We start from the raw sequence: 23,653 nt of genomic DNA on the forward strand, positions 1-23,653 counted from the left end.
ATAAATAAATACAAAAAGGCGTGCTGTGGTCCTGTCGTGTTAGCCATGCGCGGTTGCTATGCGGGGAGCGCTGCTGTCTGGTTGCTATGCGGCACTCTCTGTGTTCGGCGGTTGCTAAGCGAGGGGGGGGGGGGGGGGGGGTGTGAGAGAGGGGTCGCGGTGGCTGCCGGGACGGTGGTGGTGTGCTTTCTGTCAGCGAGTGGCGCGGTGCTGCGCTCCCGAGTGTCTGCTTCTGTCCTCCGGCTTGGAAAGCAAACTGCACCCCGCGGATCGAAAAATCAAACCGTGAACAACACCCGACGTTGTTTTTGTCGATTGTATGTCGTGTCTTTCTTTTTTTTTTTTTTTTAAAAGCGATTCAGAAGGAAGATAAATAAATAAATAAATAAATAAATAAACATCCTACGAACAGCGGTAGAACATTTTCTTTTTTGGACCGAGAGAGTCGGAGGGGAGGGGAAGCAGGGCGCCAGCAGCTGCCGATGACTTCAGAGCGGGTCGAAGTGGAGCAGCCGCCGCCGCAGGAGCAGGAGAAGGAGGCAGAGACCAGAGCCGAGAGCCGAGGAGGGGACGGAGACAACCGCGCACCCGAGTCCGGCAGCATGGTGAGTAGAGCCAGCGAAAATACACCTGGAGACCCCCCCCCCCCCCAACCCCGAACCGGTTATATATTATAGATATGTTGCATTGCAGTCGGGGGTCCGATTGTCACATATTAACTAGGTGTGTATCTATCCGTGTGTGTGCGTGTGCATAAGCCTTTACAGAGATCCGTGCCAGAGTTAGTCTCTCCCCTCCCAAAATAAGTTGTGTTTTTCGTTTTGTTTCGTTTTTGACGGACGCGTTACATGAGTTGAATCGTTTCATTGCTGCTATGCGGATATATAGGGGGGGGGGGGGGGCTGGTGTATGTTATACCGCGATACCAAGTATAACCCAGATAAATATTATACTAAATGCATGTACAGACCGGTGCTATCGAGGGAGGGGGGGGTTTCGATCGGAATCTGGGGATTTTAAAGTTTGAATTCGGTGGCTGATCGCTTTGTGTCGCCTCAGTTAGGCAGGGGGGGTCTGTAATATTTGGCACATTTGATGTGACGGGATTGATTGCTGGTTTTAAAGCCCGTTTTGCCGGGTGATCGGCGCCCCATATGGAGAAGGCCACAGCAAGGCCTAGTCTGAATGCACGAAACCCGAAGCCTGCGATATCAAGGCGCTCTGTTATCAATATAACGAGGCGACCAGGCGGGCAACAAATACAGCTTCCCTGCGCGGAACGCGTGGATCTGTGCACACCGCGGTGTGATCGGGTCGGTTTGGGTTGAGTTATCGGTGAAAGCGGCTCAGTTCCTCTCGGGGACATACCCCCCCACCCCCCCCCCCGGACAAATTAAATAAACCGAAAGCACATGGCGCCGGTCTCGACCTCCCGCAGTGAACCGCAAATGTGTGTAAATAAAACACATTTGTAGCTGTATTTCTCTCTGTGAAATATTATCGGTAATTAATTGCGTCTCTTGCCCCCCCCCCCGGGGGGGAGGGGGGGGAGGTCAAATTGACCTAAACCCGGGCAAGCGAGGCCCGTAGACTAGGCCTGTGTGTGTTTTTGTAGGACGCTGATCTGATAAGATCGCCCTTGTTTTTATTGGAGAAGACTCGCACAATACTTTTATTTTTCCCATCCAGAGCTACAATTTTGAGCATTTTATGACGCACTGGCCCGGCCGAATCAACCCCCAATTCACTTTTTAATTGATTTCGATTCTAATTCGAAGCCCTTTTGAACTGATTAAAAGGGGAATGCGAATTGAACTAATTGATTTTAAAAAGGAATTAAAAAAAAAAAAAAAAAAAGTAATTTACCCCAACACTGACTGACTGACTGACTGGTGTGTTTTGTTTTGTTTCAAAAGACGTACATAATCATGTGGGTACACGTATCTCGAATTAATAAGAGGCATACCAATTCAAACTCCATCTCCACTGGTTCAGACTAACGACCTCAGAGTCCAATGTTCACAGAGAAGCCCAGCATGCAGCACCATCTGTGATTGATTTCGCTTGGGTAATGTTTAGCTAAAGGTATCTTAATTTAGTACAGTATGGATAAAGGACACAAACATTGGAGCACACCACTCATTTTGTATATATATATATATATATATATATATATGCATGAGAGCGTTGTAACCCCTAGCTGAGGAGGCATATCCCAAGTGACCGCACCCCTGGAAGAGTGTGACACACAGGAGGCTTAACGAACCACTGATCCGAGTGCAGGGAATAAGACTCCTGTTGCGAAGCAGGTTCCCTCATTCCGGGTTTTCCAACGAGCTGGATTATCCCCATTGAGTGTGTCTCTTATTAAACTCACAGTAAAAACTGCTATACAACGGGAGTCTGATTTCCATCCCTGTGCTTGTACGATCACAGCCAAGCAGTGAGGCTGCAAGTGAAGTACACAGGGCTTGGCTGATTAATGAAGTGTATTTATAGCAACCGTGTCCGCTGAGAAAGCATTTCAAGGGAGTTTCATTAGCCGCAGTGTGTATAGGTAACAAGCTCAGGTGTGTCTTAGTAACTCATAGTAAAACCAGGAATGGATCAAACCGCTGTGCAACAGGAGTCTTATTCAGGGATGGTTATAAGACTCCTGTTGCACAGCAGTTTCACCCACTCCAGGTTTTACTACGAGCTTGATCAGCCACAGTGTGTGTAGGTAACAAGCTCAGGTGAAAGTCTTATTCAAATCTCGCGGTGTTTCCCTTAGGGACACAAACCCGGATCCTTTCCTGTACAGCTATGTGATCTTCCTTTGAAAATCCTCATCTTGTGATTAGCGAAGCCCAGAACCTCGATGGATTCTTTATTTCCATTCTCAGGGTCTGTGACTCCATCAGGAGGCTTCCATCGCTGCCCTGAAGCCTCCTGTAGAAACCAGAGCAGGGGTTAATTAGAACGACGGCATGTTTTGCTGAAATCGCAGTCACAGTGCTGATTTGTCAGATTAGTTGTGTTGCAGGAATTCCACTTACACAGAGTAACACAAACCACTTCTGTAGTAAAAAAAAAAAACAAAAAACAAAACAGGGAATGGATCAGACTGCTCCGAATGTTCTTGGTGCACGACGTGTCTGGTAGGTGACTCCCCCAGAGTGTGTTTTTTTTTTTTACCCCATTTCAAGCAGCGTTTTCTCTGCGCTGTCCCGGCACTGCAAGCAGGCTATCGTGATCCTTTTTAAAAACCCTTCTGGCCCCAGGTAGCTAGGGCAGCCCCTGGGGGCACGCTGCTTCCACCCAGCCCTGCTCATGGTGGCTCTTTCTGGGTCCTTGGCTGAGGCGCTGTCCTTGCTCTGCTAGTATGGCACTGCAGGTATAACTTGAATCAATCCTAACATGTTGCATCCTAGTTCATCTTTCAGTAGTATTGTTTACAGTTACTGTGAACATGTTTTTAAATGTGTGTCTTGCATTGCAACCCTGTAACGTCTGGAAGTCTCCTTGGGTACAGGTGTCTGTCAAATAAATCAAACGTTGTGTTGAATTCAGGCTGAGACGCGTGCAACCAGAGGCAGGCAGATCGTGTCTAACCTTGTGAGTGTGATTTGCAGGGATGGAAATAAGACTCCCGTTGCATAGCAGTGTGATCCATTCCTGGTTTTACTAGGAGTTTAATAATCAGACACACCTGAGCTTGTTGCCTAGACACACTGTGGGCTGATCAAGCTGGTAGTAAAACCTGGAATGGGTGACACTGCTGTGCTTATATATATATATATATAATGAGAGAGATTCACAATCACAATCGGGCTGCTGGTTACCTGACTACATGAGGAAAGAGCTCAACACAGACAAGTTTAATAAGAACAGTAATGATTCGGTTAATGAGAGATTAAGCACCTCCGGTCTGATTTGGCAGAGCATTGACAGGAAGCATGGCGCTGTGGGACACAGTCTGATTTTGAACACGGGACTCTGACCCTCCCGCCCCGCAGCATGATGGCGATTAATTAATTCATCGTCACCGTCGCACAGCGAGGCTCCCAACACTGGGAGTGAAGCTCAGGGTGGAGAATTATGAAGCAGCAGGATTAACACACAGGACTGTGCTGAGCCGGCCAGGATCGGGAGCAATTGCTGCTTTTTCAAATCATGTTCCATTTCAAATTGCTTTTCAAAAATTAATTCCCAGTTTCTAAAAGGGAATTGTAATTTTTTTTTAATGAGAGACGAAAGGCTAAATTATAAGGGCAGCAGTGTGGAGTAGTGGTTAGGGCTCTGGACTCTTGACCGGAGGGTCGTGGGTTCAATCCCCGGTGGGGACACTGCTGCTGTACCCTTGAGCAAGGTACTTTACCTAGATTGCTCCAGTAAAAACCCAACTGTATAAATGGGGAATTGTATGTAAAAATAATGTGATATCTTGTAACCATTGTAAGTCGCCCTGGATAAGGGCGTCTGCTAAGAAATAAATAATAATAATAATAATATAAATGGGAGATCTGTCGTATGGTTAAGTGCTTTATTACATATATAATAGGTTTTTGTTTTGAGTTTCAAGTGAGTTTTCACTAGTGCAGAGACCTCCTGTCTGTCTTGCCTGCACGCTCCCTGCGTGCAACGTGAGTATCACGCCGGCCATGCACACGTGACCGGCCATGCTGCCTCAGTTGCCCCGGAAAGGAAGCCTTGGCGTCGCGGTTGACAGACAGCCGTGCCCTCCAATGAGAGAGCGCGGATTGCGGCGCGGGTTGGCGTGAGAGGGAGAGCGGAGCGGAGCGTGCAGCATGCATGCAGCAGCACGGGCCCAGCTAGCTTCCTTCCGAGTGTAAAACACGCCGCGCCGTGCAAGAAGAGCAACGACACCGTGCGACAGCAGCATCTCTCGAGCAGGCTGGGATACCAACACAATGCTGTTGTTTATGGAGGTGAGATTATTTAAAGGGGATTGGGGGCGAGAGGTGCATATATAATTAATGCAGGGATGGGAATGAGAGAGAGAGGAAAAAGAGGGAACCGGTTTAGCTCGCCACCTGAAGGCCGCATGATGGGTTTTTTTTCTTGTCGTGTGTTTTTTTAATCTGCCGATCGTTTCGTTTCTCTGGTTGCACACCTGTTTGTGATTGTATATAGTCTAGGGGTGGATGTGTGCAGGCTTTTGCTATAATAGGGCGATTGACTTGGGGTATTCAGAGCTAGTCCCATGTGCGAAATCCCATGAATGCGTTGCCGGTAAAAAGGGAGGGTGGGGGTGGGGAGGAGGGAAGCACTGAGAATAGAAAGGGGAGGGGGGGGGGGTGAATCGAAAGGCACCGCGTGATGACCTCTCTGTCTTTCACACAAACAGAGTCGAGTCTTGTGAAGCCTCCGACCCTCGTCCCCATTTTGAAGGTTATCTAGCAGAAGGACTTTGGATGAGTCAACAGCAGCTCTCTCCCCCCGCCGCGACTCCGCCTGTTAACCCCATGCTGCCCGATCGGAGTTATGAGAGAAATGCGGTGCTTGCATGGATATGAGCGCCGTGTTAGAACACGCATCGACGTCACTCCGCGTCCCCGCGTCGCGCACATTACTTTACATGTCTCTTCAAGTCTCTGCAGTCCGGCGTTTCCTTTATCAGACTCCTATTAATTAAAGAGGGCGTCGTGGACTCGCTTTTGCAGGTGAGTGTAAAGTGTTGTATAAAATATTAAAACAAAACTAAAACGTTTTTATAAAATAAATAGTAATAACAAACAAATAATTCTCGCAAGCAGGAGTAGCGAGCGAGTACCCTCGATACATTAAGTAAATGTCATGCGTGTGTCGCCCGTAATATTTGACATGTGCCTGTAAACTAAATCGACATAGCCGTGCTTTTCATTTTAAAAGCCCTGTACCTTTCCCCCTCGCCTTCATAGTGGCGCTATCGTCGATGTGTTGGTATAGTAGATAATATTAAAATGGTCTTGTCTAAAATCTATGAGAGTAATGTCTATCTCAGTGTCTTCAGTTTGAATTGAAGACCTGGAGAAAGACTTCTAGCTGAATCATTTGTCTTTGAATGTTATATGACTAAGTATTGCTGGAGCGGTGTGTGTGTCTGTCTCTGTGTGTGTCTGTGTCTCTGTGTGTGTGTCTGTGTCTCTGTGTGTGTGTCTGTGTCTCTGTGTGTGTGCGTGCATGTGTGTCTGTCTCTGTGTGTGTCTGTCTCTGTGTGTCTGTGTGTGTCTCTGTGTGTGTGTGTCTTTGTCTCTGTGTGTCTCTGTGTCTGTCTCTGTGTGTGTGTGCGTGTGTGTTTCCTATAACATAACTCCCACATAGACAGCCTGCGAGTCTCTCCCTCCCTAGTTGTAGACAGCCTCAAGGGCGTTTATTACAAACAGGTTTGCTGGCGTACAGAAATTAAGAAAGACTCAAGTTCTTAAATGCCTGTTCCTTGTTGTGTAATGCGGACGCCTACTTCTTTAAAAGCAGTGGCATTATAGCATATAATTAGATAGGTGGGAGGTGAGAGCAGCCTGTTCTTTTTTTAAATTCAGAAGCAGGGATGGCAGTAAGACTCCTGTTTTCATAGCCGTTTTGATCCGTTCCTGGGTTTGCTAGGAGTTTAATAAGACACGCGCAGTCTGTTTTTCTGTTTTGACGAGCTCCTGTTAGGATGTGGTTCCCCTTCCTTACTCCGTCTCGGTTGCTAGTCTGGCTGGGCTTGTGTTCCTTCAGGGGTCCGCGTGTGAGCCGACATGAAGAATCGAGGGTCCTGCCGCTGTCGCTGTTTATTCATGACGCGGTGCTTTTGAAATCCATCACAAATCAGCCAACGTCAAGTGAAAACTGCAGGCCATGCTTTGCAGTTGAAGGAAACAAAAAGCAGCTGCCTGTTTTGCTTGTGGTGGAGATTTCCAGCTCCCCACTATGCAGATCTGTGTGGGAGTTAATCAGCTTAGCCAGTCCAAATACTAAGACTCATTTAAACTCGTTGTGCTGTCTGTACGTGGAGAGAGGCAGACAGAAGAGAGGTCAGGGGTGAGGCAGTGTTTATAATGACAGACCGGCACAGATCAGCAGTGAAAAGACAGACCGAAAGAAGACAGCTGAGCGCCTCCTCAACGGGGTTCTGTTTTTGTGAGGGAGACGTTCCTCTGGTTTGTTTGGTCTCTAAGTGGTGGAGAGATTAGGAGTCTTTAATGACAGCTGGGAGGAGTCGAGTCCTGTTTTTCAATCTCAGTTCCTTTTTAAAATCCATGATCATTGTTGTGATTTGTTGTTCAGCTGGTTTCATTTTAAAGCTAGTTTTAATTGACTGACTCTGACAGTGGCTTCAGCTTCATGTGTTGCCACTGTGAGAAGCTCATTTTATAATTAACGTCATTATGATTGATCCCAGGTCTGATATATATTTTTTTTTTGTTGCTGTTTTGAGTTTTATATCGACGTGTTTTTAATTCAATCGCAGGTAACTTCGAAAGGCGCTGGTCTGAACCCCAACGCCAAGGTTTGGCAGGAGATCCCTCCGGGCGGGACGGGAGCCGCTCCAGACTCCGCAAACGGGACGGACAGCGCCTGGCCGGACAGCCCCCCCGAACCCGGCACCTACACCGAAGGTGAGCCCCAGAGAGAGACCCCCAGAAAGTGTTTAACCCCCCCTGAGCTCATTGCAAAAACTGGAGCGCCGTTCAGCGGGAGAGCTATTGAAGTGATTAACATATCGCTGTGCAGCCCTGCCTGCCTTGCTTTCCATGCTGCTTTGTGATTGGACGCGAACCCTTTCAGTGCTGCCTCATCTCAGCGCCGTATGTTAACAACCGCACAGGACTCCTAGAATCCCAGTGTGAGGCAGCGTGTGTGTATAATTCATATGTTTTGTGTTTCCCACCCCTCCAGGCTACTCTGAGCTCCCTGCCGATGGTAGCAAGGCGTACAGTGTGATGGTTTCCAGCCTGTCCGAGTGCAGCAGCAGCACCAGCCCCCCCTCCGAGCATTCATCGGTCAACGGCATGGACCCCCCCGAGCTCGTCTTCCCCCTGTACGAGCCGGTCGCCGGGACTGGTCAGTATAGCACACAGAGATGTAGGGACCGGTCACTAGAGCACACGGAGATGTAGGGACCGGTCACTAGAGCACACAGAGATGTAGGGACCGGTCACTAGAGCACACAGAGATGTAGGGACTGGTCACTAGAGCACACAGAGATGTAGGGACCGGTCACTAGAGCACACTGAGATGTAGGGACCGGTCACTAGAGCACACTGAGATGTAGGGACCGGTCACTAGAGCACACAGAGATGTAGGGACCGGTCACTAGAGCACACTGAGATGTAGGGACCGGTCACTAGAGCACACTGAGATGTAGGGACCGGTCACTAGAGCACACAGAGATGTAGGGACTGGTCAGTGTAACAGCGTAACATACAGTCTCAATGTAGCACACGCACCAGTATGCCGAGCCCTCTGATGATTCAAGTATCGCGCTTCGAGGGAATCGGGGGTCGCTGGAGCTGTGGTGTCTCCTCGTATCCTTTCTCTTCCCCTCCCTCCCTCCTCCCCCCTCCCCTCTTTCTGCCCCCCCCCCCCTCCCCTGAGCACTGCACCCCCAGTGTGCCCCATCCCGGTGATCAGTAAGATTATGAGATCTGAAGGCTCAGCACCTGAAACCCAACACCAGCTGCATTACAGTTCTGTACAGTCTTCTGGAGTGTGTTAACATTGCATTTTATTTCTCTCTCTCTCTCTCTCTTCCCCTCTCTCTCTCGCTCCCTCCCTCCCTCCCTCCCTCTCTCTCCCTCCCCCTCTCTCTCTCTCTCCCTCCCCCCCTCTCTCGCTCTCGCTGTCCCTCTTCCCCACTCTCTCTCTCTCTCTCCTCTCTCTCTCTCTCTCTCTCTCTCTCTCTCTCTCTCTCTCTCTCTGAAGCAGGTGGCTTGTCGGAGGAGCAGCCGGTCCCCACAGAGAACCTGCGCGAGTCTCTGAGGATGCAGCTGGAGTTCTGCTTCTCTCGGTGAGTGCGTCTCCATCTCCGCAGAGCAGCCCAAGCTGGGAGGGGGGGGTGGCTGGGCTCGTCCGGGTCCGAGCAGCTCATTTATCTCTGAACCAAGTCGGGTCTTAAAGGATCCCAGTGATTCAGCCTCAACAGCGTGGCTAGGCAGCCCATTCCCTACCCTCACCTCACCACTCTGTGTGAAGAAGAGTCTCCTTCCCTCTGTCTCTAAGTCTCCAGTCTCTTAGTTTCTCAGCTCAAGTATTCAAAGTCATTTCATTTTGCCCTCATGTGAAAACAGTATGGGAATGAGACTCCTGTTGCGTAGCAGTTTCACCCATTCCAGTTCTTATTACAAGCTGATTAGGCTCGCTGCGTATAGGTCTTTTTAAACATTGTCTGTCTCTTGCACCCCCCCCCCTCCCCTGGCAGAGAGAACTTATCCAAGGACCTGTACCTGATGTCCCAGATGGACAGCGACCAGTTCGTCCCCATTTGGACCATTGCCAGCATGGAGGGGATAAAGACCCTCACCACAGACCTGGACCTCATACTGGACGTTCTCAGATGTAAGGGTTAATAAGCCAAGCTATCAAAATAAACAGAAAGAGAAGATCGATTCAGATCTTTATTTCCCTTGCTGGTCCCTTTGCTTTGTTATGTTGTGTGAAGGTCTGTGTTGAAGTGCTTTGACTGTGAATTCAGGAGCTGCTCTTCAGTCATAGTTACCTGCCTGAGAGTTAGATAGCGAAGTTGTCTTTTAGGATGTGGCTCCCCTTCCTTACTCCAGGCTCCTCTTACGCAGTGGGGGGTCCTGGCATTGTCTGGGGACAGAGCAAACGTCTCGCTTGCTAGTCTGGCTGGGCTTGTGTTCCTTCTGGGGTCCGCGTGTGAGCCGACATGAAGAATTGAGGGTCCTGCCGCTGTCGCTGTTTATTCATGACGCGGTGCTTTTGAAAGAGAATTAAATCATCCTTGATCTTTAACTGAGCAAGTAGGTGCTGGCAGCAGAGATGGAAATAAGACTCCTGTTGCATAGCACTTTGGTCCATTCCTGGTTTTACAGTGAGTTTAATAAAACACAGAGCTTGTTACCTGTACACACTGTGGCTGATCAAGCTCGTAGTAGTAAAACCTGGACTGGGTGGCACTGCTGTGCAATAGGAGTCTTATTTCCAGCCTGGCAGAAGGATTTATACACAGTAGTGTTTTCCAATGAAACTCAGAAGCACCCTGAACAAGTGAGATCCCACAGATTCTGTCTCCTTGATTTAACTGGGCTTGTTCTTTTTTTTTAAATGCGTTTCCTGTTCTAGGTTCACCGATGGTGCAAGTCGATGAGAAGGGAGAGAAAGTGAGGCCGAACCACAAGCGCTGCATAATCATTCTGAGAGAGGTTCCAGAGACCACCCCTGTCGAGGTAACGTTGTAACAAAGAAACAGGCTTTAGGGCTGCTGTTTATTTGTGCAGTTAGTATCTCCTTGCCATTGCAGTGCGCTTGATAGCTTTGGCACACCTGCGTAATTGTAGCTTATACCATATAATAACAGTGCTTTACATAAAATAACTATATGAACATCATTTAGATATTTAACATCAAAGAAGCTACAAAAATGATATTGCAAGTGTCTAGCGGTAGCCATGACAGTAGTACAGTCCTGTTTCATGTTTTTTTTTTTTCTCTCTTTGTTTTGTTTTAGGAAGTCGAATTCCTGTTTAAAAACGAGAAGTGTCCGAAGGTGATCAGTGTGGAGTTCGCTCACAATAATAACTGGTACATCACATTCCAGTCCGACACAGACGCGCAGCAGGTACGCATGCCATCTCTTCATATCCTTTTTATTTTTTTGTTCTAGTGATGTAAAAAACTTAAATTCAAGCCCTTCTTTTCAGCATCTTACCGGCAGACCAAGGGAGATGTATGGTGGTTAGAGGCTTGACATGCTAACAGACCACTGCTGTGTGACACAACCACACACACACACACACACAGAAAAGTGCCATCGGATTTTAAGTTTCTCTTGGCATTTCTAAAGCTGAGGGAACACGAAGCCGCATTGGACCCTGGTTTCAGGAGACTGTAGGTTTCAAAGTGACTCCGTGTTCCCTCAGCTTAAGAAAAGGGAGATTCCTGGATTTCATTGTAATTGTTTTTTTTTAGTTACTGATTGTAATGTTTGAAATGAATGCGCTCTCTCCTCTCTTTGTCTGTTTAGGCTCATAGATACTTAAGGGAAGATGTGAAAACATTTCAGGGGAAGCCAATCATGGTAGGTAGCTGACTCTGATGTCTAGCTGTGTGGTGTAGCCGTATTGCATTGCTGTGCTTTATCCCCGAGTCTCCAGTGGCTGCCCTGTTCTTGCCCCTGTGATGATCAGTATCGCGCTTAGAAGGAACCTGGCACTGCAGCTGTGTGGCTCCCTCTCTTCTTTTTCTTTCTGCTTTACTTTTTCTTTCTTTCTTTTAAAACTCCTCCTTTTGTTCTCTTTTTCTCTTATTTTTTCGTCCCCCCCCCCCTCTTCCCCTCCCCTCTCCCAAGCTGCGCAGTTTGCAGACAGCCTGTCCTGATGATTGCAAAGATTATGAGATCTGAGGGGATGCTGGGCTGACAGAAGGCATTTGAAAAGTTGGAATGTTTGTCATTGCTTTTGCAGAGCTGCTTTCAGGATTTCTAAGCAAAAGGAAGTGGGCCTGGGTGACCCACGACCTGATGACTCAAGGACGGGAATAAGACTCCAATTGCAGAGCAGTGTGATTCATTCCTGGTTTTACCAGGAGTTTAATCACACCTGAGCTTGTTCCCTATACACTAGCTAATCAAGCTGCTAGTAAAACCTGGAATGGGTGAAACGGCTGTGCAACAGGAGTCTTTATTTCCATGCCTGTAACGGGCAGGTCTGCATTTAAGATTCCTCCTTTAGTGTCCTGAGTGTGTGTGTCTCATTTCCGTCACTGGGAAGACATTTTATCAAAACCTTTCTCTCTATAAGATAGCATGTAAAACCTGGAAAGGAAGTAGTGAGACCTGTGTTCATCTCTCTCTCTCTCCCTCTCTCTCTCTCTCTCTCTCTCCCTCTCTCCCTCTCTCCCCATCTCTCTCTCTCTCTTTCTCTCTATCACTCTCTCTATCGCTCTCTCTCTCTCTCCTCTTGCGTTTGCGTCCCAGGCCAGGATCAAAGCCATCAACACGTTCTTTGCGAAGAACGGCTACCGCAGCGTGGACTCCAGCGTGTTCTCCCAGCAGACCCCGAGCCAGACCCCGTTCGGCTCCCAGCTCTTCATGCAGCCAGTGTACAGCCCACAGCAGCAGTACCCCCTGTACGGCATCGTGCCTCAGACGTGGACCCCCTCACCCACACCCTACTTCGAGACCCCGCTGGTGAGCACCCCCAAAACACTGGATCCCACCGAGTCTGTGCTCAGATTTTACACCCCATTCCTATGTGTGGGGTAGAGATTGCACTGCTCAAATGCTAGAGCATTGATTTCTGTATATTGAGTGCTTTCTGATAGATAGATCAGGGGCTGACAGTCAGGGGAGGGTCGCTGGGGTCGATCGATTCAGAGTGACAGGAGTGAAGAAACAGCAGCTTGGGTTTGTGATGATCGCTGCTTCTCTTAGACTCTGTGCAGAACAGCGATCTACACAAAGTAACCTCTTCATGCTGCGCTATTAGCTGTGCTGGTGGGGAGGTAAGCTAGTTAGTTAACATGTTAACCAGATGTTTGTTTTTTTTTCTTCCTGAATCCAGGCCCCGTTTCCCAACAGCAGCTTTGTAAACGGATTCAGCTCTCCCGGGAATTACAAACCGAACGGCAGCTCCTTGAACATCCGACCTCCTTTCCACAGAAACCGGTGAGTGAGCGCGGCGCCCGACCTCCTCCACGCATCTGTAACTGCATGGGAGTAGCTGTCTGGGAGCTCTGCAGAGAGACATGCAGACACACGGCAGGAATGCGTTCGTGTTGGTTCTCGCTAACGCTGCCATCTCTCAGCCATGCCGGCGCTGTTTTCTAAGCGCAGCGAGGCCCCTCCGGGCTGAGTGCCTTACTGCGCGTTTTTAATAAGATGTAAATTCTTAATTTAAAAATAAATGAAAGAAATCCTGGTACAGCTTCGTCTCCATCGATCATCTCCATTAATGTCCATTCAGTCATGGTCACCCTTTGCTTTCTGTGTCTTATTTAATAATTGCTCTCTCTCTCTCTCTCTCCCCCCCTCTCTCTGTGACTGTCCCGCAGTGTCCCACTGTATTCAAGAAAGAATGTAATTAATAATTACAGGTACTGCCACGGCACAGAGTGTTATTCATGCTGTAAACATTTTCAGGGTGTTTTTAGTTTTTATTATTTTATGTGTTGATTTTAGTTCTGTCTGAACTGCTACAGACCCGAACACAGAATAAATAAGTCTTTGTTTGACACGGCAGAGCCAGGGCTTGAGTTAAACAGATTGAAGGAGGGTTGGAAAGGCAGTGTGATCGCAGTTCTGACACCTGCTTTCGTTTTGAAAATTCATCTGGGAGGTTTATTTTTAATCACTTTTTATTTTTATTTTTTTGGTGTTACTTTTTCCCCCCCCAAGCACATTTTTTTCTGGCTGTGTTTCTGCATCTGTTTTCTATCACCCATTATCAGGGATGGGGTCAATTTGTGTTCAATTCCAATTCTGATTTTGTTGTTTTTTTTTTAATCAATTCATCTGGCATACAGTTTTGATAAACTTCCGTTATAAAGTGACGCTGTGTGTAACCCTCCCTCCCTCCCTCCCTCCCTCCCAGGAACCACATGAAGCCCCCCCCTCGTTCCTCGGACGGGGGTCCCGCAGTGGGGGGAGTGGCCCCCCTGGTGGAGGGTCTGTGCGGTCGCAGCCCCCTGACCCCCCGGCACCAAGGCGCAGTCCTGGGACCCCCGGACCAGGGCAGTACCTACTCCGTGAAGGAGCCCCACACCCCCCCCTCGGAGCAGAACGGAGACTGCAGCCTTGCAGGCAGGGGCAGGTGGGTTCAGAACTTGTGTAATACCTGTTAGATCTCGGGCTGTTCTGAGTTTTAGTTGATGTGAACAAGACTCCCGTCTGCAGAGCAGTTTGATCCATTCCTGGTTGTGCTGTGTTTAATAAGACGACACCCCTGAGCTTGTTACCTAGACACACTGGGGGCTGATCAAGCTGGTAGTAAAACCTGGAACGGGTGTAACTGCTGTGCAACAGGAGTCTTATTCCCATCCCTGTTGAATTGACCATCGCTGCATATGCCTCATGCTTTTGGAGCAGTGTTTGTTTTCCTGTTGCTTGTTTTTGGCCCAGTGATGAGAAACCGTTGCGCATAGAGGGACACAGGCAGGGCTGTGTAGTGAGCTGTTCCAGGGGTGTCTACACCTCCCCCCCCCCCCCCCCCCCCCCCCGGAGCTGTGCGCTGCACTGCGTAGCCTGACCCAATGAGCGCTAAGATTATGAGATCTGAGGGCTGTCTGTTTTTATAACACTGCTTCCCCCGCTTCAGCGTAGGGGTTTGTACTGATCTGTGCTTCCCTTTTGCTCTCGCACAGAAAAAGCACTTACCGTGGAGGGAGGAGGAGAAGAGAGGATGAACGAACCGTGGTGAGTGTTGGACGAAGAGAGGCTCGGGATCTTTATTTATTATATTACAGACTGCGTCTGTGTAAATTCTGGTCTAACGTTTTACTCCGGGCTGTCATACTCTTAAGATTCCTGACGTTTTAATCAAACTGTTTAGTAAAACGTGGATTGGCTGAAACTACAATGCAGTAGGAGTCTTATTTCCATCCCTGAGCCAATTGGAAGGGACTTGAGCTAAAATGCTTCCAGAAACAGTTCTTGCTGGTAATATTGATCGATGTGGGCTAGACGCCTCTCAGTTTAGTATTTTTTTTTTTTCTTGCTGTTCCAGAGGCCTCCGGCGCTCTCTGAGATCAAAGTCCAGCCCCCCAAATTCGACCTGGCGGCAACCAGCTTCCCTCCCCTCCCAGGCAGCGTGGTGAGCACCCAGGGGGAGCCAGTCCTGGAGAACAGGCTGTCGGACGTGGTGCGAGGGATCAGCAGGGACAAGGTGAGCCGCGGCACGCACGCACGCACCCACCCAAACACACACACCCTCCCTCTCACGGGCTTGCAGGGATCCGCTGAGAAAAACTACTAAGAGATTTTTTTCGTGAAAAATTAGATTGTTAAAAAGGCTGATGTGTGTAAATTTTTTGAAAAAAAAAAAAAAAATCAGGGATAAACTTTGTTTGACACTTGCAAGTTGTTTTCAATTAAAGTCAATAATTTACCTTAAATAACAGGCCTGGTGTCCAGTTGCATATCAAACTCTGTTTCTGTCTGTCTGTCTGTCTGTTCCGTGCATTAACCTGCCTGCTTGTTGCCAGCAGGAGGTCAGCAAGGTGGATTTGGTGGCTGTTGTGCAAGAGGAGCCCGTGGCCGTCGCTGCCACGCTGCACCCCGCCACAGGCAAACCTGCGAGCACTGTCTCCAACGAGCCCCCCCAAGCAAGGTAACCCAGCTGAACAAACACTGAGCTCCGAACACACTGGGTGCGTTAAGTAAGCGAAAGAACCCACTTCACGGCACGCTAAGTCCCGCTCCCCCTGAGCAGCTCCCAGCTGCAGAGCGGATTTCATCAGTGATCCAAGTGAGAGGAAAAACTCTCGCTCTGAGTCGCTCGGTTACTTCACACATCCACTGCCTTCCACGCTGCAGCCCAGCGCTTTCTCTCTTTAGCTTAGCTCTTTGCTCTAACCAGCTACCTAATCCCGGATGAAACCTAATTCAGACTTTTTTTCTTTGAACATTTTTGCATTTAGAGTGTATTGGTGATGTAATAATAATTATTATTATTGTTCTAGTGTGGTCCTGCCGGAGAAGAAGCCAGCCGTGGAGGTCCCAGCCCCCAAAGAGACGCCCCGCTCGGCCCCCCCTCCAGTGGTCATGGCCCCCCTGCCCCTCGCTGTATCCAGACCCCCCCGGCCGGCCCCCAGCACCCCCTCTACACAGCCCCCAGCCCCCGCCACCAGCCCCAGCCCCACTGCAGCCATCGCAAGCAACCCTGCACTGGTACGAAAGGTTCCACATGTAGGGTGTCTCCAGCTGTGTGATCACACTAATACCGTCCTTTTTATAAATGACGAATACAAACACAGGATAACTTTTCAATGTTCAACATTCAAATAACTACATTTCTTAACACTGAATCTCTCTCTCTTCCCCACCCCCCCTGTTCAGGAGTCCCGGAAACTGAGCTATGCTGAAGTGTGTCAGAGACCCCCCGTCCCCGTGACAGCGCTGCCCCTGAGGGAGCTCCGAGGCAACACTGAAGAGCCGGCCGCTGCCCCCGATGATACCACTGCCCCCGTCGCGCCCGCCACAGACAAACACACTCCGCAGCAGCAGCCTGGCCTGGGTAAACTCCCTGCAGACAGCTACGGCAAGCCAGAGGGGCGATCCAGGGATTCGTACAGGAACAACGGGCCGCTGAGAGGGAGCGGCAGTGGGATCAAACTGCGGGAGCAGCAACGCCGCCCCTTCCCCTCCTCATCCTCCTCCTCCTCCTCATCCTCAACCACTCGCCGATCCTCTCCTCAGGGAACGGGCCGACGCTTCATCGGGAAAGAGCAGAATGTCCCGCCACAGTGAACAGGAAACGAGAGAGAGAGATATTTAAAAAATATATAGAGAAATATATATATATATATAGATCCGTTATTAAATATAAATATATATGTGTGTGTGTGTGTGTGTACGTGTTTGTTTGTGTGTGTATGTGTGAGTGTGTGTATATATATAATTTATATTTTAACGGATTTAAAAACAGAAAACTGGACTCCTTCATGATCAACAGACTAGCGGAATTCATGGTCCGTGGAACTGTTATGAAGGGAATGCAGCCGAAAATAATTCTATTATTATTAATAATAATAATAATAATAATAATAATGATAATAATGGTGATGGAAAGTGACTGACTCGTCAAATCAGAAGGAAACAGAAAAACCTATTTAAATGTTATTTTATTGAGGGGAGAGCGGTCTGTGCGCTCAGCCACAGCCGAGGAGGAATCAATCTCTCTGTTTCTTTTTCTGTGGGGATTGGAGAGTTTTGATAAGGGGTTGAGCTTTCAAAGGACCGTGCACTAAGAAAAAAAAACAAAAAAAAACTAATTTCATATATATGTATATGTATTAATGTATGTATATATATCAAACTAATCTAGCAAAGGAATCCATGAAATGAACTGCACCCTAATGTGATCTGTTGGGGGGGTATGCTTGCATAAGGCATGTGTGCAGTTGCAGATTTTTGTTTTAATTTAATTTTTATATATATAATGAAAGGAGAGAGATCCCGGTTTTGCTTGCAGAGATGCGTTCTCTTCGCTTTCTGTCCACGCTTGCTTGCTTGCGTTACAAACACCAACGTTGGGGGCAAAGCTGGGCAGAGCGATCGATCTTCCCGGAGTCTGTGTGACTGAAACTGTGACGTTAAAACGTGCTTTGATTTCTTTCTGATTCTGAATGTATTTAATCAGATTTGGGGTCTGTTTACAGCATTGGTAAATAAAGGGTAGAGATAGAGAGAGAGGAGGGGTGGGGCTGGTGTTTGGTTGGCTTGCTTACTTGTGTGAACTTGTATATGCATTCATTGATTCTTTGTGAGCGAGTGCATTCATGGATTTGTAAATCCGGTTGCTGTCGCTCCCTCTTCAGTTATCTTTATTTTTTTAAATCGATCAGTGCTGCTGCATTTTGAGCAGAAATCCGTATTTTGTAATCCGCAACCCTTCTCAAAGTTAAAACAAACGCAGCATCGGATCATCCCAGACGTGTTTGTCACGCTGACATTTTTTCAGTTGTGTTTACTACAGAAATTAGTTCATTTTTTTGCAAACTACACGAAACTGATTCAAAACTAATGTCAGCTGCAGGTCTGAAAGCGGGTTTAATGTTGATATCTCTGCAGTCAGTAACAGCGTGGCATCTTGCTGGCCTTGTGTCTGTGCTTTCTCAGGCTCTGCTGTGATTGGATGCTGTTTCTCCTGCAGCTGTACCCACGCTCTCTCGTGCAGTCAGTGCTTCTGTCGGAGATCTGTGAAGGACAGAAGCAATGCGGCTCTCTGATCAATGCGCACACTACTGCCCAGAAGCACATGCCATCGGTTTCAGAGGAGAACGCAGGTGGAGTTTTGGCTTTGAGACTTTGTGTGTGTTTTTTTTAGTTTCGTTTTTTGTTTTCTGCAGCGGTGGTCGGTAGATTAACTTGTGTTTCATGCTTCATTTGGGATGTTGAATTTTCATTCCACGCTCCTTAGATAAAAGCCCGGCATTTGTGGATAGTGAAACACATTTTTTTTTTTGTTTAGTTTAAGAACAGATAGTAATAATGTATCATTTGTTTGTGTTTAAAAAAATAATAATTGAAAAATAGGCGATGAAATGCACTAAAAACAACTGTATTCAATGAAGTCTAAAAAAAAAAAAAAAAGAAAAAAAAGAAAATAGTTTAACAAAAAAACCTAAAAACCAACTAAAAGTGTAGTGCGATTGCTTCTCTTTGTAGCCCTAGTTTACTGTTCTAAAGGGCAGCGCGTGCGGTTCAGGGGTGGAGGTGAGCTGTGTTTTACTGAGTCCTGTGGAAGCTTCTTGCTGGCAAACTGGACATTCAAGGGTTAACCGTGGGGTCATTTTGTCTGGCTTTTTAAAAAGGAATTAAAATGTTTAAGTACCCCCCCCCCCCCCCTTTGGTTCTGGAGTTTTAACCCAAGATGTGACCTCTTTTGAGGACGGGGCTACTTTGTCATTTTCTTTTTAAACTGGCATCATTTACCTGTTTTTAATTTTCTCTTTAGCTGTATTGTAATTGTAAAAGTCTAAATGTAACTGTTAATTCTGCAAACGCATCCCTTCAGCTGCTTTTATGATGCCTCCATATAAAACAAGAAGCTTGTGAAGGCACAAAATAAACGTCTTGGTGTTTTCTTCCCCGCAGTGAGGATAAAGCTTCATTTTCTCTGCGTCGAGTTTCATAGCGGCTGTGAAATGTCACCGCTGTGATTACAGGCACGTTTCCTACTCGACTGTTCTCAAAATAGGACGCAGCAGTTTGCAGCCAAAACAAGACCCAAAGAATTGAAAATCCGTCCGTGTGTGTGTGTGTGTGTGTGGAGACATGTATCCTTACCAACGCAATCATGCGCTGAAAACAAAAGCTGTACAGATTATTTATTTGAATTCTGGAAAGGGCCGGACCACTAAATGATTGAAAGGCAACAAGCAGGTTTTGTGTTGAGGGATGTTTTCTTAGAAGCACTGTGTGTGTGTGTGTGCTCGATTCCCCGGCAGAATAGTTTCGGACACCAGTGGCAAGTTCTTGAACCCGAGTCCGGTGCGTTTAGTGTGCCAAGAAAGGGTGCTTGCAGCTTGAACGCCTTTTCAGTTTAGCAGTTGTTTCAGTGTTTTGTTTTTCTTGTAGAGTCACAGTAATCCTGACTGCAGTGGGTTTTAGTTTTTCAGTAAGCAGGTGATCTAGTTAAATTGAGGGGGTGCAGACAGACAGTGCCAACCCCCCACGAGAGGAAACTAATACTCGCCCCTCAATTAACCCATTAAGTGCCTTTGTCCTCATTTCAGGACAGGCTACTTCTCTTTTTTTTTTTTAAGCACTTCTTAATTGCCATCTATACCTGCTATTGAAATTCTCTTTTTAACTATACGGTCAGGGTAACTTTGTACTTGTGTTGACTGCAAAAGTGAAGTCTGAATGTTATGCATGTGGTTACATAAATACAAGGTGACCCTGATTTCATGAAGAATGGATTGGTGGTTCTTCGTGTGGTTTAAGTGAGGTCGCCTCCTCAGAGCGAAGGGGTGCAGCTGCTGTCCCGGACCTTCACGCGCTTTTCATTCCAAATCGACAGCCCCCGTCCCATGTAGGGAACAAGGCAGCACCCCGTGCCCGTCCCAAAGAGGAGCCGGAGGGCTTGAATATTTCCCCCGTGTCGTTGTGGTTGACTTTTATATTGTCCTTCATATCGATTGGAGATCACTCTAGGGTGTTTGATTGCCAGCCCTCCTCAGGTAGAGCTTCAGCATGAAGCTGGGCTGTCACTGGTTTTAACTGTGCTGTGGTGGACGGGCGGGCGGGCTGCGGTGATGGGAGGTCACAGGCACAGCGCAGGCAGAGGGACAGTGCCCTTGTAGTGGACGGCCAATCCTGGGCAGCAGCTTCCTTGGCTGCAGAGGCATTGAAATCCATTTGGCTGATGAAGTGTCTCTTTCAAATGAGACTGCCTCCCTTTCCAAACAAAGTGAACTGACCCCCGTCCCCCCCAAACACACGTGATAATACAAAGAGGGGAGGGGGTGGGGGGGCGTAGCGCTACAGAAATATTCTCTGGCAAGGCCAGGTGCATTCGGAGAACTAATTATGCGCAGTGCGTGTAAATTATTATAATAATAATTATTAATTCAACATTATTCAGCTACAGAATATAGTACTTGAGTAATTGTGATATGAATATATATATATGTGTGTGTGTGTGTGTTTTTCTTGCAAAAGGAATAAATTGTAATGTTTTTATTTTCTTTTTGTTTTAAGACAGAATCCTTATTGCAAATTGATGCATATTTTTTTCAGATCTCTTGTAATAGCAAGAAGCGAAGCTTTTTTTTAAATATTCTTTCTATGTGTGGTGTGTGTGTATATATATAATGAGGGACTGTGGCACAGAGGTGTACTGCCTGTTGAAAAAAAATGGCCAAAAACATTGGGAGATCATCCAAAGGGCTGTGACTCGATTCAGCCAGAATGATTTATTTCCGTGACTGTGCCAGAGTAACACAAAGAAAACACTTTGAGCAGAGCAAGGGTGGCTGTGTGTCAACTGTTCTTGTGTTTTGTTTTTTTTTTTAAACACACTTAAATGCTGTGAATAGGAAATTGAAACAGCTGACTGGAGCTCGCTCGCAGACACACACACACACACACACACACGATTCAGGTGGGATACAAATACGAAATATGTGGGGGGGGCTTTTTTAATTTTTTTTTTTTTTTTTTTTTTTTTTTTTAGGATCCCCCCCCCCCCCCCCCTTTTATTTTACAACCTGGCCGAAACGAAACCAAAAAAAAAAGTTGCTGACCGGATCACAATCTTTTTCCAGTAATAAAAATCAATCGCTTGCTTGGGATGTGTCTGTTTACACCTCTGCTGTGTAAATAGAAAGTACCCTGTATATAGACTCTCTCACACACACACACACACAGCAGTTTTGTTACATTAAGTTCTCATTTTCCTTGATGTTTGGATACAATAAACTGGATTAAAATACGTGAATCATTTTAAGTGTGCTGTGATCATGTTTTTATTATTATTATTATTATTATCTGATTTTAAACCGGTGATTGTGTATAATTGTATATACCTGGGAGTGACAGACTGCTGCGCTGTAGATTAATCCGTGCAATGTGTTTACCGCTTGATCAAGCTGGCACCTTTCCTCACAGTGTAGTGAACCAAGTCTCTCTGAATCGGGCTGCAGAACTAAACGTGTTTTTTTTTTAAGCCTCCATAAACCCTCGCAGTGCTGAGTTTTAGAAGTCCCAACGGTTTAGACATACTGGGACCCGAGTGACGTGCAGACGGGTCTGTCGGGTCTGCGGGTGACGTGTCGGAACCGCTCCCATGTGCTTTACTGGGCTGGGCTGCTTATGGGTGTGTTTTTTTTTTTTATTTGTAAACTTCTTTGTCTTCCAGCACCTTTCATTTCTTGTGTTTCCCGCGAGTGATCGGATCTGTTGTCTGTGGGTCGATCCTGGTTTTGCTGTCTGTTAAACTCGAGAGAGCGCATTCCAGATGTGTGGGTGTTCTGTTTTTGGTATTTAAATAAATGTATGCTACACCATTGTAAAACTAACACTAGCCGCTTGGAAGAATGCACATGGGGTGAGGATGGGGTTCAAATTCTCACACATCGTGAACTATCTGTCTATCGTGTGTGTGTGTGTGTGTGAAGGCAGGGAGGGTTATATATATAGTTTGTATATATTTAAGATTTATTCTTCAATGCTTAGCACAGCTTTACAATAGAGCAGGTATTTGGCACTTTTTTTCTGTCCAAAATGTCAAGTTTATCCCCTTTTTATTTAGAGTACCCGATTTGTATAATGGTTATCCGTGGATTATTGTTAATCTTGTGATGTGTGTGTATGTATATAATATGATTTTTATGGGGGTGCTTCCTTTGGGCTGTGTGGTTTATATGATGGGGGGGGGTACCTTCAGGTTATTTATTTTGAGGGGGGGGGGCTTGTTTGTGTTGCTGTTGGAAGCCAAATTGTCTTTAAACAGTAACATGAATTATACACACACACACCCCATGAATCGGTTGGGGATTGATCTGGGAAGGGGGGGTGAGGTTTTGGTTTTAACCTCCACATGAAAAATGCGTTTTCCTTGTACAGGGATGGCACTCAGACTCCCGTTGCACGGCGGTGTGATCCATTCCTGGTTTCGCTGGCTGTTTTAATCAGACACGGCTCGGCGTGAAATCTGCAAAGGGGTGACACTGCTGTGCAATAGGAGTCTTACTGCCCTCCCTGCTGCAGTTTCACTGTCCCTAAATTTATACTTTTTTTGTTTTTCTCTGTAAATTGAATTGTTATTCTCCTCAGACCCGAGGGTCCCCTGTTAATAGTTTGTTTTTCTCCCAATAAATTGTATTTTCTTGACCTCAAGCCGTAGGTTACTTGAAAGAAGTGTCATTAAATTTCTGCGTTCGCTTTTTTTTTTGGGGGGGGGGGGGGCAAGATATCCCTTTTAAAATAAGCAGGTCGTACGTTTAGTGTTTTCAAGGATTAACACAAACCGCAGCAGGAGGCTCCATTGAAATGCAGCATCTAGATTTATACTGAAAATCCAAACCTGCATTTAAATGTATACAGGGACTCCGGAGCATACATATATTTACAGACACAGACACACACATCGTGGCAGCAAAAACATACAGCTACCTCCGTTGTTTGTTTTCAAGGAGGGAACTCACAATTCGGACGACAGGATCCGACCTGTCGGTATATTTTAAACCCGGTCGTTTTCGTGCAAAAATGCGAACGATGCCATCGTTTTTATTTGTGGGACACGCGTGTACCTTTTTAAAAGGGTTAAACAGGAAAAACTTCACACACACACGCACACGTGCTTGAGTGTCTGTCTTGTTTTCATCCATCCCTGCCGTCTCACCTGTATAAATATAAACCATTCTGTACCTGCTTTTAATGTCGAATGACGGAGGAGGGCGGGATAGAATATTTTATATATAATTCTGCTCTTTTCAATTCCAAGGTGCTATGGATTATTGAAACAACACAACACACACAAAAAATACAAAATACAAATAAAAGCTGATCTTAAAAACAAGACGTTTGTATGATTTGTTGTTTTTTATGAGAGTTCGGGGCTTGACTTGCCCAATCCGGCTCAGGGCTGGTGATTGCATTGATGGTGTTTTGATAATGTGTGAAAATAACATTAACCACACGCTGAGGGAGGAGAGGATGGGAGGGAGAATGGTCTTTAAAAACAAGACTGAACTTCGCAGTTTAGTGATCACTGCAACCACTCCCCCAAAAAGTGGAGTTCAGCGTGCTGTGAACATCAGGACCGCTGTCGCGATATGATAT

General features: G+C 46.8%; 1 protein-coding gene and 1 non-coding gene across 6 annotated transcripts; both read left to right on the top strand.

Annotated features, from left to right (window-relative positions):
• Positions 1–164: 164 nt before the first annotated feature.
• LOC117966956 (la-related protein 4-like) lies at positions 165–22,702 on the top strand. 5 transcript variants are annotated; one of them, XM_059013080.1, is made up of 17 exons: positions 165–605; positions 7,439–7,586; positions 7,867–8,031; positions 8,896–8,977; positions 9,389–9,525; positions 10,273–10,376; positions 10,658–10,768; positions 11,174–11,227; positions 12,125–12,337; positions 12,711–12,814; positions 13,201–13,242; positions 13,740–13,958; positions 14,509–14,560; positions 14,871–15,029; positions 15,349–15,473; positions 15,826–16,033; positions 16,202–22,702. In XM_059013080.1, exons 1-17 carry the CDS (start codon positions 483–485, stop codon positions 16,610–16,612), a joined length of 2,457 nt encoding a protein of 818 aa, XP_058869063.1. In that variant the 5' UTR covers positions 165–482; the 3' UTR covers positions 16,613–22,702. The 5 variants fall into 5 exon arrangements, with proteins under 5 accessions (XP_058869063.1, XP_058869061.1, XP_058869062.1 ...); XM_059013078.1 differs by having other exon boundaries at positions 166–605; positions 8,893–8,977; XM_059013079.1 differs by having other exon boundaries at positions 166–605; positions 8,893–8,977; positions 15,352–15,473.
• On the top strand, positions 9,727–9,859 carry LOC117401168 (small nucleolar RNA SNORA49). Its single transcript, XR_004544322.1, has one exon. It is a non-coding gene; the product is annotated as a small nucleolar RNA SNORA49 (small nucleolar RNA).
• Positions 22,703–23,653: the final 951 nt, after the last annotated feature.

This window comes from Acipenser ruthenus, chromosome 45 (genome assembly GCF_902713425.1).
Source record: "Acipenser ruthenus chromosome 45, fAciRut3.2 maternal haplotype, whole genome shotgun sequence".
NCBI lineage: Eukaryota > Metazoa > Chordata > Actinopteri > Acipenseriformes > Acipenseridae > Acipenser > Acipenser ruthenus.

Coding starts and splice junctions, on each gene's coding strand:
- LOC117966956 (XM_059013078.1), top strand. CDS start 483: ATGACTTCAGAGCGGGTCGAAGTGGAGCAGCCGCCGCCGCAGGAGCAG. Junction 11,228..12,124: donor TTCAGGGGAAGCCAATCATG/GTAGGTAGCTGA, acceptor TTTGCGTCCCAG/GCCAGGATCAAAGCCATCAA. Junction 15,030..15,348: donor GAGGGATCAGCAGGGACAAG/GTGAGCCGCGGC, acceptor GCTTGTTGCCAG/CAGGAGGTCAGCAAGGTGGA.